At 42.9% G+C, this 14623-nt stretch overlaps 1 protein-coding gene across 3 annotated transcripts in view; it reads left to right on the forward strand.

The window, feature by feature from the left end:
- The window catches only part of LOC145341012 (chloride channel protein 2-like), a 534390-nt gene that overhangs the window by 316455 nt on the left and 203312 nt on the right, over positions 1 to 14623 (forward strand). For all 3 annotated transcript variants that reach the window (XM_080185697.1, XM_080185698.1, XM_080185699.1), the window contains 3 exons: positions 4807 to 4885; positions 11002 to 11127; positions 11354 to 11438. In XM_080185697.1, the coding sequence (XP_080041823.1) occupies positions 4807 to 4885; positions 11002 to 11127; positions 11354 to 11438 (290 nt within the window). The remainder of the gene's footprint in view (positions 1 to 4806; positions 4886 to 11001; positions 11128 to 11353; positions 11439 to 14623) is intronic.

Below are 14623 nucleotides of genomic sequence, written 5' to 3' on the forward strand. Positions count from 1 at the left end.
CCAGGCACCTACCAGGTTCTCTTCGGTGTTCACGCAGGGGGACATAAATGTAGCTGTGGAGAACACTGGGTTACAGGGTTGTAAACTGGACAGTATTGCAGTTGATAAGGAAGATGTGCTAGTTATTCTTGAGGGTTTGAAAATAGATAAGTCCCCTGGGCCGGACGGGATTTACCCTAGGATTCTCTGGGAGGCAAGGGAGGAGATTGCAGAGCCTCTGGCTCTGATCTTCAGGTCGTCGTTGGCCTCTGGTATAGTACCGGAAGATTGGAGGTTAGCGAATGTTGTCCCATTGTTTAAGAAGGGGAACAGAGACTTCCCCGGGAATTATAGACCGGTGAGTCTTACTTCTGTTGTGGGCAAGGTTTTAGAAAAAATTATTAGGGATAGGATTTATAGTTATTTGGAGAGTAATGAAATGATTAGAGATAGTCAGCATGGTTTTGTGGAGGGTAGGTCGTGCCTTACTAACCTTATTGAGTTTTTTGAGGAAGTGACCAAAGAGGTGGATGGGGGTAAGGCAGTTGACGTGGTATATATGGACTTTAGTAAGGTGTTTGATAAGGTTCACCATGGAAGCCTTCTGCAGAAATTGCAGATGTATGGGATTGAGGGTGATTTAGGAAATTGGATTAGGAATTGGCTGGCGGATAGGAGACAGAGGGTGGTGGTTGATGGTAAGTATTCGACATGGAGTTCAGTTACGAGTGGTGTGCCTCAAGGATCTGTTTTGGGGCCACTGCTGTTTGTAATTTTTATAAATGATCTGGATGAGGGTATAGCTGGGTGGATTAGTAAATTTGCTGATGACACCAAAGTCGGAGGTGTGGTTGATAGTGAGAAAGGGTGTCTTAGTCTACAGGGAGACTTGGACAAGTTGCAGAGCTGGGCTGAGAGGTGGAGGATGGAGTTTAATGCGGAAAAGTGTGAGGTAATTCACTTTGGCAGGAATAATGGATGTGTAGAGTATAGGGCTAACGGTAGGACTCTGAATAGTGTGGATGAACAGAGGGATCTAGGTGTATGTGTACATAGATCCCTGAAAGTTGGGAATCAAGTAGATAGGGTTGTTAGGAAGGCATACGGTGTCTTGGCGTTTATTGGTAGGGGGATTGAATTTAGGAGCCACAGCGTCATGTTGCAACTGTACAAAACTCTGGTGCGTCCGCACTTGGAGTATTGTGTGCAGTTCTGGTCCCCACATTATAGGAAGGATGTGGAGGCTTTGGAGAGGGTGCAGAGGAGGTTTACCAGGATGTTGCCTGGTATGGAGGGGAGGTCCTATGAGGAGAGACTGAGAGATTTGAGGTTGTTTTCATTAGGAAGAAGGCGGCTGCGAGGGGACCTTATTGAAACATATAAGATGATTAGAGGTTTGGATAGGGTGGACAGTGATAGCCTTTTTCCTCGGATGGAGAAAGCTAGCACGAGGGGGCATAGCTTTAAATTAAGGGGTGGTAGTTATAGGACAGATGTCAGGGGTAGGTTCTTTACCCAGAGGGTGGTGAGGGATTGGAATGCCCTGCCTGCTGCAGTTGTAAATGCGCCTAGTTTGGGGGCGTTTAAGAGATCCATGGATAGGTTTATGGATGGAAAGGGTTTGGTTTAGGTTCGAGGGTCATTGTTTTTTAACTGGTCGGCGCAACATCGTGGGCCGAAGGGCCTGTTCTGCGCTGTTATGTTCTATGTTCTATGTACCACTCTGTGTGAAAAACTTATCCCACACATTTCCATTAAAACTTCCCCCCCTCACCTTGAACCTGTGTCCCTTTGTAATTGGCACTTCCATTCTGGGAAAAGCCTCTGAATATCTACCCTATCTGTGCCTCTTGTAATTTTGTAGACCTCTATCAGCTCTCCCCCTCAGCCTCCATCTTTCCAGTGAAAACAATCCTAGTTCATTCAACCCCTCCTCACAGCCAACATCCTAGTGAACCTTCTTTGCACTCTCTTCATAGCTTCCATGTCCTTCTGGTAGTGTGGTGACCAGAGCTGCACGCAATACACCAAATGCGGCTAACCAAGACTTTATATAGCTGCAACATGATTTCCCAACTTTTGTATTCAGTGCCCTGGCTGATGAAGGCAAGCATGCCATATGCCTTCTTAATCACCTTGGCCATGTGTTGCCACTTTGGGGAATTGTGGGCTTACAAGCCCAGATTCCTCTGTATTTTAATGTTCCTAAAGGTTCTGCCATTTACAGTGTAATTCACACCTAAACCTGATCCTCCAAAATGCATCACATCGCATTTATCCGGATTAAACTCCATCTGCCATTTCTGTGCCCCAGTCTCCAATCGATCTATACCCCGTTGTATCATCTGAGAATCCTTGGCACTATCAGTAACTCCACTAATCTTAACATCATCTGCAGACTTACCGATCAGACTACCCAAATTTTCCTCCAAATCATTTATATATACTACAAACAACAGATGTCCCAGCACTGATCCCTGCGGAACACCACTAGCTACAGATCTTCATTCTGAAAAATTCCCTTCCACTGCTACTCTCTGTCTCCTATATCCAAGCAGTTCTGTATCCATCTAGCCAGCCCACCCGAATCCCATGTGATTTTAGTTTTTGTACCAATCTGTCATGTGGGACCTTGTCAAGTGCCTTGCTAAAATCCATATAAACTACATCCATAGCTCTTCTCTCATCAATTATCATTGTCACTGCTTCAAAAAACTCAATCAAGTTGGTGAGACATGACCTTCCCATTCAAAATCATGCTGCCTGTCAGTAACTAATCTTTTTCCTTCTGGTTGGTGGTTGTCTTGGGTTTTGAAGATGCTGCCTAAGGAACCCTGGTGAATTCCTGAAGTGCATCTTGTAGATGGATACACGGCAGCAGCTGTTCATTGGGCAGCATGGTGGCACAGTGGTTACCTCTGCCACCTCTCAGCGCCAGAGAGTCGGGCTCAAATCCCAATGTGGGTCACTGTCTGTGCAGAGTCTGCACATACTACGCGTGTCTGCATATGTTTCCTCCCACAGTCCGAAAAACTGCTGGTTAGGTACATTGGCCACACTAAAACCTCTCCCTCAGTGTACCCGAACAGGCACTGGAGTGTGACAACTAGGGGATTTTCACAGTAACTTCATTGCAGTGTTAATGAAAGCCTGCTTGTGACACTAATAACTTGGTGGTGGAGTGATTTGAATGTTTGTAGGAGGGGGAGAAATCGAGCAGGCTGCTTTTTCCAGAATGGTGCCAAGCTTCTTGAGTATTATTAGAGCTGCTCTCATCCAGGCAAATGAACAGTATTACATTACACTCCTGACTTGCCTTATAGATGGTGGTTATCTTCCAATTTCATCTGCCACTGATGCTAGCTGCTTGTGGCCAGACTTCAGACATTGAGCTCCTTGACCACCAGCTCCCATTCCTTTGAGTGTGACCCTAGCATAACCCCTCCCCCACTTGAGGAGAGGGGATGTTTCTCCTTATGTAAACCTCGATCACTCAGTCCTGCAGCACCCATCTATGAACTCCTGTCTATTCCCGCCTGCTCCATTTCAACAGCTCCTACTTGCCGAGAGTATCAGTGCAGGCAGTCTCCCTATGATGCCTGTAGCTCTGCTCTGAGAGGATCAGGCTGTCTTTAAAGAGGCTAACTGCACCATGTGTTATCGAGGCACATGCTCAGCCAGCCAGTAACATGGGTTCTGCTTGGCCCAAGGTTCCAATTGTTTAAAGGAGGAGGCCGCGTGGATTTTAAATGCTGCCCGCCTCAGTGAGACTATGGGCAGTCTGCTTGCGCTTTGTGAACACTGTACCTGAAACTGGGCCGAATGGAACTTTCCCACCCTACCAATTTACAATGAGGAATATAGAACCGATAGAAATATAACCTGCATAGAAATATAGGACCTATAGAATATCTGTCAAACAGACCTGAAACCTCTTCAGCTCAAAATCTCCAAGTCTTCCCTCTGAAAGCTTCTGACTTAGATTTGATTTGATTTGATTTATTATTGTTACATGTATTAGTATACAGTGAAAAGTATTGTTTCTTACGTGCTATACATACAAAGCATACCTTACATAGAGAAGGAAAGAAAAGGGTGCAGAATATAATGTTACAGTCATAGTTGGGTCTGGAGAAAGATAAAGTTAAAGATTATTTATGTGTCACAAGCAGGCTTACATTAACACTGCAATGACGTTACTGTGAAAACCCACTGGTCACCTCACTCTGGCTTCTGTTTGAGTACATTGGGGGGCAATTTAACATGGCCAGTGCATCTAACCAGCACGTCTTTTGGACTGTGAGAGGAAACCGGAGCCCCCGAAGGAAACCCAGGCAGACATATGCACTCACAGTGACCCAAGCCGGGAATCCAACCCAGGTCCTTGGCACTGTGAGACAGCAGTGTTGACCACTAGGTGGGTTCATTCAAAAGCAGGGAAGAAGCTGTTCTTGAGTCGGTTGGTACGTGCCCTCAGACTTGTGTATCATTTTCCCAATGGAAGAAGGTGGAAGAGAGCATATCAGGAATCCTTGATAATGCTGGCCGCTTTCCCGAGGCAATGCAGACAGGGTCAATGGATGGGAGGCTGGTTTGCCTGATGGACGACGCTATGGAATTATTTAAATTGATATGATTTTTCTCTGAGATTTTTCCCAAGTTTAAAATATTTTTCATATTTATTTTATTAATTTGTTTGAAAAATGCTTGTGCTATGTCATGTGAAAGGTCCTAAGTTCTTTTAAACGATGACAATCACATTTCTTTGTTAATGGGCAGAAAGCAAACTGTTTTCATTGAAGCTTTGTAATTTCATTTTCCATTTAGAATGAATCGAGGAACATTGAGATGCTGGCAGCTGCCTGTGCTGTCGGAGTGGGCTGTTGCTTTGCTGCGCCGATAGGAGGTAAGAGTATATTATTTCTCTTGCATCTAATGTGCATGAATTCCTGTACAAGATTTCCAGTTCCGTCACTAATGTGGGCAGTGCCAATTTTGGAATTTGTATTCTGGTTCAGAAAAACACAAACAATTCATTAATATGGAGTTTGACTTCATCTTCAGGCATATGTTGCTGTGGTATCTAATATTTGTATAAGATATAAACAATTTAAAGTTCATTAAGGATTAAAATTTTTTACTCACAAAGCCATATGGAAAGAGACTGAAGTGAATTAAAAATGATTGAAGTATAACAGTACAAACTAGAATATTAAACACAAGAAGGTTGAGGTTAGTAACCGAATTTTCCCATTTCCATCATAACCCTTCCTGAATTGTCTGATGATTGTACTATGTATCAATGAGTGATTTGTTCTATTGAATTACTAAAGCTCAACAAAGTCAAGTGAGAGTGCAATGAAGCACTTCATCAGCCACTTCACAAATTTATTAAAATAACTACTCTATGTCAGTTACAGATTAACTAACATTTTGATTCTTGCATCAATTTAAAATATATCATTCAAAACTTTTGGAAGTAAAATCGCTTTCAAGTCCAGTATTTTATCTTTAGCCAAAGTGGGTAGCATGATGGCACAGTGGTTAGCACTGCTGCCTCACAGCACCAGGGACCTGGGTTCAATTCCTGGCTTGGGTCACTATCTGTGTGGGGTTTCCATGTTCTCCCCATGTCTGCGTGGGTTTTCTCCGGGTGCTCCGATTTCCTCCCACAGTCCAAAGATGTGCGGATTAGCTTAGGTTGATTGGCCATGATAAGTTGACCTTCAAGTCAGGGGATTAGCAGGGTAAATGTGTGGGGTTACAGGAATGGGGCCTGGGTGGGATGGTGGTTGGTGCAGACTCGATGGGCTGAATGGCCCCTTTCTGCACTGTAGGGATTCTATAATGGCTAGATCAGATGAAGATACAGATATCTGCAACAACGGATGCCTGGTGCCACAGTGGGTCTTGGGTTACTGTCTGTACAGAGTCCGCATGTTCTCCCTGTGTCTGCGCAGGTTTCCTCCCATAGTCTGAAAGACGTGCTGCTTAGGTGCAATGGCCATACTAAGTTCTCCCTCGGTGTACCCGAACAGGCGCTGGAGCGTGGCGACTAGGGGATTTTCACAGTAACTTCATTGCAACATTAATGTAAGTCTACTTGTGACACTAATAAATATTCTTTAAAAAGCAGGAAGACTTGGTGAAAATAAGCTTAGAGGTCAACTGGCCCATTATCTAATACATGGCCTAGCATTCTGCTTCAGTAGGTGACTGATACATATGTGAGTCAGAGTCCGAGGAAATAATGTCATAGAGGGTTACGGCATGGAAACAGGCCCTTCGGCCCAACTTGGCCTTTTTTTAACCACTAAGCTAGTTCTAATTGCCTGCGTTTGGCCATTATCCCTCTGTATCCAGCTTACTCAAGTAACTGAGAGTATGTCCAGAATGCGTGGGATCTTTGGTTATGCCAGCTGCTTTTCCGAGGCAGCAGGAAGTGTAGATGAGTCAATGGATGGGAGGCTGGTTTGCATGATGGACTGGGCCAAATTTGCAACCCTTTGTAGTTTCTTGTGGTTTTGGTCAGAGCAGGAGCCATACCAAGCTGTGAAACATTTGGAAGGGATAGTTTATATGGTATATCTGTAAAAATTGGTGAGATTCGTAGCAGGCACGTTGGCTGGAATTTTACCACCCAGCCTGTCACGGGAATCGAAACAGGTGAGGGGCGGACCATGAGAAGGTCCATTGACCTCAGGTGGAATTGTACATTTTCAGGATGAGCAAAACCATAAAGTCCTGCTTGCCGAGTTTCCTTAACCTCCTGAGAAAGCAGAGGTGTTGGTGGGCTTTCTTAATGATAGCGTCAGCGTCATTTATCCACCTTTTAAAAGCTAATGTGGATGCTGCTTCCATCATTGGTCATTGACATTCTCTCAGTATTAAGACAGACTCGTAGCATTTTCTCTCCGTCTTTCTGAGCATAAGCTTGATTTTGATATGAAATGTATGGCTTATTGAACACTGAAATTACCAAAGCAAGAAATAGGGACCAAATTTTCTTGAAAGTTTCTGTTCTTTTGTAACTTCTTCCAATCTTCTTTTCTGCTTATCTGGCCCAGTGTGGATCAAATGAAATTATTACATTTCTTGCAGTAAAACTGCAGATAACAGACGATCGCCTATCTTTTCTGCAGGCACAGTTCAGAATGGTTCCAAGCAGGTTTTAAACAATTCAGTTTCCGGCTATTCACAGTTTTCTGCAGTCAGTTTATTTGCATAGTTCCAAGTACAGCTTTGGACATATTCAGGAGCCATACCAATTATGGAATTGGAAACAATTAGAGAATAAGCTTCTGAAACCCACTGAGTCTTTTCCTAGGCTGAAACAGAAGATAATTACATAGAATTTATGGCATAGAAACAAGCTATTCAGTTGCTGTTTATGCTCCACAAGAACCTCCTCGCAGTCTGTTTACGTCATCTCACTCCCATAAAAATATAAATCTGATAAAACAGGATGAAGTAGTGGTCGGTAAAATGGAAGTCAAAGGAAACCCGAGGTGCAGGGAAGTATTGCTACAGCTCATTATCTACCCCTGTGTTTGATGATGGCTGAAATGGAGCTGAAGTTGCATAATGTGGCTCCAGGGAGGTCGGTCTTTTTGCCACTGCTAATCACTGTCCCCAGAGCTTAACAATGCAGCATAGGTGAGAGGAAGTGACGACAGGTTGAAGGCAATGCAGATTGTTATTGTTACCAGCTGTGTCAGACCTTTGCTGCATCTACTGATAATATTATAATATATCGCTCAGTCTCACTCTATGACTCTGCTTGCTCAGTCTCACAAGGTCTGTACTTACAGTTAACAGTATCTTGACAGATATACAAATTAGATAGTTAGGCTGTTGATCATTCTTGCACATTTTCTCTTGTGCAATACCTCTGACAAGATTTTTAAAAAATGTTTTATTAATTTACGGGGTGTAGGCGTTACTGGCTAGGCCAACATTTATTGCCCACCCTTAGTTGCCCTGGAGTTGCATGGCTTGCTAGGCCATTTCAGAGGGTCATTTAAGAATCTGTGTAGGTGTCTACCATGTTACTGGGGGTCTGAAGTTACACGTAGGCAAGAGCAAGTAAGGAAGGCAGATTTCCTTTCCTAAAGGACATGAATGAACCTGATGGGTTTTTACGGCAATTGACAATGGTTTCATGGTCATCATTAGATTTTTAATTCCAGCCTGAGATCAGCCAACTTGTTTAACATTGGGATCAGATTGGGAATATTTAATATATATACACTAATAATTGTAGTATTGAATTTGGGTTAAAAGCTGTTTTCGCCATGATCCCACGCAGAGTGTTGATAGTGTTTTATTTATCATCTCTGTTCACTGACTTCCCAGTGCTACAGCACCTTGATTTTCAGTTTCTCATCCTGGTTTTCAAACCCCACTATAACCTTCCCTCTCTTTGCATCCATCATCTTCTCTAACCTGAGATTTCTGTGCTCCTCCAATTCTGATGGTTTACATATTCAAAAATGAAATCACTCCCCCATTGGCAGCCGTGCTTTGAGCAACTGGAAGCTAAGCTCCTGAATTCTCACTGAGCCACTCTGCTTTTCCGTCCTCCTTTTGGACCTTCCTAAAAACTACCTCTGACCAAGTTTTAAATCACCCATCTGCTTGCTCCTGAAACAGCTGAATGCCAATTTTTATTTGATTATGCTGTGGTGAGACACCTTGGAATGTTTTGTACTGAAGGTGCTATAGAAATGCAAGTTTTGAGGTTTTGTGTTTCTAATCATTCTTAGAACCCATGGAATCATTACAGTGCAGAAGGAGGCCATTTGGCCCATCATCAACCTGTACAGGCAACAATTCCACTAGGCCCCATCACCGTAATCCCATGCATTTACCCTGCTATTCTCCCTGACACTGAGTCAATTTATCATGGCCAGTCTATCTAATGCGGACATCTTTGGAGCATGGGAGGAAACCAGAGCACCTGGAGGAAACCCAGGCAGACACAGGGAGAAGATGCAAGCTCCACACAAACAGTCACCCAGGGCCAGAATTGATCCCGGGACCCTGGCACTGTGAGACAGTAGTGCTGACCACTGTGCCACCGTGTCCACTATGGTTTGGCATCTCTCCTGAAAGAAGCACCTGTAGAAATTGAACTTCTCAGTTCTTCAGTGAAGTGCTGGCTGAGGTTGTGTTCAGGAGTGGGACTATGAACACGTAGCCATCTGACTCAGAGGCAGGAGTGCTCTCACTGAGCCAAGGCTAACATTTAATTATTTTGTCATTCATTCATCCATTGAGGTGTTTTAGGTTGTTACTGTCTCTTTAACCGAGAAAGCTGGACCTGCAGCAAGGCCTGTAATATGAAGCGTTGAGAAGTTGGAAAATAAGGCAAATCAAGAGTGATTAGGTGACACAATTAAAGCCTGGCAATTGGACGCCTGAGGCAAGCCTTCTGTGACCTGGTTTTACACTGGAAAATCACTGTCTTATAAGTTGTAAGCAATTGTATTTTGAAAAGAAGTACATTTTGGGGCTGTAGAGAAACAATAGACTAATAGAAATAATTGGATTTTTTCCCCAAAGAGCTACCATAGGCATGATGGGCCTAATGACCATTTCTTGTGCTGTAGAATTTCATAAATTTGTATAAAAGGGAAAATGCAAGAAATGCAGTCACTTCTGTTAAATGAAAGTGAAAAGTGTTCAAAAGTGGTTACACACAAGATTTAATATTTTCAGGTTTACAATTTATTATCATTTAGCGATGGCCCAAGGTACTTCCCAGGAGCTTTATAAAACAAATTGTGACGCAGAGCCACATAAAGAGACGGATGTTAGGTCAAATGACCAAAATAGGTTAAAGAGGTAGGTTTTAAGGAGTGTTGTGGAGGAGGAAAGTGACGTGGGATTGCAGAGAAGCATAGGGAGGGAATTCCAGAGCCACACAATTGAAGGCACAGCCACCAGTGAATCATTGGGAATGCACAAGAGCCAGAATTAGAGGAGGGCAGATTTTATGAAGTGTTGTTGGGCTGGTGGAGATTACAGATATAAGGAGGGACAAGGCCATGGAGAGATGTGCAAACAAGGATGGGAATTTTAAAATCAAGAACTTGGTTGACTAAGAGCCAATGTAGGTCAGTGAGAACAAGGGTGGGAGCAGATTTAGCATCGTCAATAATCAAGTAAAAATGTACTCCTCCTAAGTGGTATCTATGGCACACTGGTTAGCACTGCTGCCTCACAGTGCCAGGGGCCCACATTTGATTCCCAGCATGGGTCACTGTCTGTGCGGAGACTGCACGTTCTCCCCGTGTCTGTGTGGGTTTCCTCCGGATGCTCCGGTTTCCTCCTGCAATCAGAAAGATGTGCTGGTTAGGTGCATTGTCCATGCTAAATTCTCGCTCAGTGTATCCAAAGAGGCCCTGGAATGTGGTGGCTAGGGAATTTTCACAGTAACTTCGTTGCAGTGTTAATGTAAGGATACTTGTGACACTAATAAATAAACTTTAATGAAGCAATTTGGCCACTTGATGATATTTTTCTCTTTCTTCACTCTTTTCACTTTTCCATTCTTTTAACAGATTAACAACGATAAAAGCAATAATTTACTTACCATACTGATTTCTTAACTCAATCAGCAAAGTCAGTATTTTTAATTCCTTGCTCGTGTAACTTCTTTACAGTTCTGACTAATGGCTACAGATAGTGACCTTGTGGTTTTTCCTGATCTTGCAGCTTATGCTTTTAGATTAGGAAGTGCCAGCTGGCCCCCATTTGAGTGTTGGCAATGTTTTGCTCTCTGACCTGTCTGCTGTGACTGTTCTGTTGCTGCTGTGGCTACTCAAGTTAATCTGCATGAGTTTGCAATAGTCCTTGAAAAGGACAAGTTACGTGTTTGCCTCAGATTTTATTTTATTGCTATGTTCTTTTCCAAGAATGTTAGACCTGTACCTATCGCCATAAAAAAAAATTAGATTTAATCCTGAGTCTTATGCTTCGGTAATTGTTGATTAGTTTGTTCTGACTTCCTTCCAATAGGTGTCCTTTTTAGTATTGAAGTAACATCAACATTTTTTGCTGTCAGAAATTATTGGCGAGGTTTCTTCGCTGCTACTTTCAGTGCCTTTATTTTCCGAGTCCTGGCTGTGTGGAACAAAGATGAAGGTAGGTTAAAGTTGCAAATACGTATGCCGGAATTTTACTGCCTCGCCCGCCTGAGGCTCGTAAGATCCTACCCGAGGCCGGTGGCCATTCTGTGAGCCTTGCCCATCCCGATTCTGGGAGGAGCGTGCCAGTAAAATTTCAGCCATAATGTTCACGTTCTAGAGAAATATTGCTCTAGCTCTGCCTGAATATTTTGATCTCTGAACTTGCATCGCATCTTTTGCAGAAACCATCACTGCCTTGTTTAAAACTCGATTTCGTCTAGATTTTCCATTTGATCTTCAAGAACTTCCAGCTTTTGCAGTCATTGGGTATGTTTTTGTCCCAGAAGCAAGGATTGTGGTTAAAAATGATCATATAATTAATATGTTGTTTATTATAAATGTGAGATCGGTCACTGTGCCTACATTCAGACAATTTTTGAAAATGGGATGTGGGTGTGGCTGGCCCATCCCTAATTGCTTTTGAACTGAGTGGTTTGTGAGGCAATTTCAGAGCGTAGTTACGAGTCAGTCACATTGCTGGAGTCACATATGGACCAGACTGGCTAAGGACAGCACATTTCCTTCCCTAAAGGATATTAGTGAATCCATTAAGTTTTACCATAAGACATGAGAGCAGAATTAGGCCACTCGCCCCTTGAGTCTACTCCGCCATTAAATCATGGCTGAATTTTTACTCATCCCCATTCTCCTGCCTTTTCCCCATAACCCCTGATCCTCTTATTGATCAAGAACCTATCAATTGACAATTGATGATAGTTGTTATGGTGACCATTACCGATTTTATTAATTAGGTCGCAGGGTGGCACAGTGGTTGCATTGCTGCCTCGCCCAGCTCCAGGGGCCTGGGTTCAGTTCCAGTCTTGGGTGATTATCTGTGTGGAGTTTGTACATTTTCCCCACGTCTGTAGATTTCCTCCGGGTGCTCCGGTTTCCTCCCACAGTCCAAAGATGTGCAGGTTAGGTGGATTGACTATGCTAAGTTGCCCCTTAATATCCCAGGATGTGTAGGTTGAATGGATTAGCCATGGTAAATGTGTAGGGTTACTGAGCTTGGATAAGATACACTGTTAGAGAGTCGGTGCAAACTCGATGGACTGAATGACCTCTTCTGCACTGTAGGGATTCTATAATTAAGGAATTTAAATTCTATCAGCTACTATGGCAGGATATGAACCTGTGTTCCAAGAGCATTAGTTTCTGGATTACTATTCCTGTGGCATTACCGCTAATCCACCATCTCCCACAATCTATTATGTAATATGGGAAAAGTGTCCTTGCGTAATTGTACAGGATGAAATCCAGGCAATCTTGGTGGTAATAGAAGTTCATTGATATGTTGTAGTGCAGGTAACATTTGGAAGTGATATCTGTTCCAGACCAGTGAGCCTGTAGTAGTGAGTTATACATTGCCCTGTTTGGGTTAGGAGAAAATGGGGACCTGCACATGTACTCTCGAAGTTAAAGCTGCTGAATTCATGTTGGTGTGACCCCAGTGCTTTCATAATGTCAATACTATTTTGCAGTAGCATTTAATATATGGTGTAGCTTTCCTGTAAGTCTTCAAACCTGGAAAGATTGAAATGTAATCAGGCTTCATCCAATCAGTAGCTTTGGGGAAAAAATGTACAATATTCCTCTCAAATAGGTGGACTACTTATTCAATCAAATCCTTGAAAAGATTTATTTTTGTGTCATTTGAAGAATAGCTCTGAAATATAAAGCCTGTAAACGTTCTAAATCTTTTAAATTATATCAGGCATGGCATATGTGCCAACAAAAGGTTCTGACAATGACTGAGCCTTGTATTACAGGAGAGGGCTGTGACAACTGCCATCTGACACATTTTTAAAATTTGAGTTGCCCTTGTGTAGAAATGGAAACCTGAACAATTTAATCTGAGAAACACATTGCAAACCTTGATGGAAAAAATAGAGAAGCTTGGAGATGAAAATCCGAGTGAAATTGATTTTATTGTGAGAAAATATTCTCTGTAACATAATAAGAGATACTGACATATTATTAACATATCTTTGTAAAATGGGACAGATCAGCCTGATCGGGGGGCTTATTGTTTCAGATTCCCTGGTTTCAGCCCCGTGATTAGCACTGCTGCCTCTCACTGCCAGATACGCGGGCTCGATTCCCAGCTTGGGTCATTGTCTATGTGGAGTTTGCACGTTCTCCCCATGTCTGTGTGGGTTTCCTCCAGGTGCTCCAGTTTCCTCCCACAGTTCAAAGATGTGCAGGTTAGGTGGGGTCTGACAAGAATAAACTAAAAACATTGACCACTTTTGCAATGGAAAATGTACCATTAGAAATGTTTTTAAAAACCCTCTGCTGTCATATTTTTGTGCTCTGGCTCAATTGGACTGGCAGATACATCTCTTTTACAAAATAATTGTTTCTGAATGTAGAAGCAAATTGTATGCACCTGTTCTCCCTCCACTGAGTTGTTGGCACTCTGCTTTGAAATGGATATCTGTTCCATTAGTGGAGGTGGAAGCTTTTGTTATGACAGCTGCTCTATTATGGATGCTTGGCTGGGTTTCAAAAGCTTAAGCTCAGCATGTGGTCTTAATGATCAAATGCTTTTGAAACTTCTACAAACCTGTAGCAACAAAATATGCCTTTGTTTACAAAGCTAATAGGCATTTAAAGGATTGCAACTTGTTTTGCTCAGGTTTTTTTTATCCACTATCAATGATAATGAAATTGAATTCAGATTTTTCTTGGTTTGTTAGAGGTTTAATAATTTTTTCATGATTTTTAAAATAATCCTCATTGCTATTGCATGGCTCATGAGAACTGTACACTGCGCCTACTGGTTGAGTGCCGCTTGAGGATGGCATAATGCAGTTTTAATGCAGTGATTAATCCTAGGGATCTGTCCCACAGAGGTGAGTTGACTACTTAATACTCATTAACAGGATGTCGGTGTTACTGGCTAGGCAAGCATTGTTGCCCATCCCTAATTGCCATTGAGAAGTTGGCAGAGAGCTTGGACTGCAGTAATTCAAGAAGGCAGCCCACTACCATCACCTCGTGGGCAATTAGGGTTGGAGAATAAATACTGGTCTAGCCAGCGACACCAACACCCCAGTGAACATAGAACACTACAGCACAGACAGATACTGCCAGATACGTGGGTTCGATTCCCAGCTTGGGTCATTGCCTATGAGGAGTTTGCACGTTCTCGCCATGTCTGCATGGGTTTCTTCCAGGTGCTCCGGTTTCCTCCCACAGTTCAAAGATGTGCAGGTTAGGTGATTGGCCATGCTAAATTGATCCTTAGTGTCAGGGGGTTAATAGAGTAAATAAGTAAGGTTATGTGATAGTGCCTGAGTGCGATTGTGGTCGGTGCAAACTTGATGGCCGAATGTCCTTTTGTTCCATCATCAAATCACTCTTTTGCTGTGGGCAGCATGTGAGGTAGCATGGAAAATGTGAGGTGGCATGGGCTAAGTGAAGGGGATGAGGTATGATGTTTAGGG

Source organism: Carcharhinus amblyrhynchos, chromosome 3, assembly GCF_965287045.1.
Source record: "Carcharhinus amblyrhynchos chromosome 3, sCarAmb.v2.hapA, whole genome shotgun sequence".
Taxonomy (NCBI): domain Eukaryota; kingdom Metazoa; phylum Chordata; class Chondrichthyes; order Carcharhiniformes; family Carcharhinidae; genus Carcharhinus; species Carcharhinus amblyrhynchos.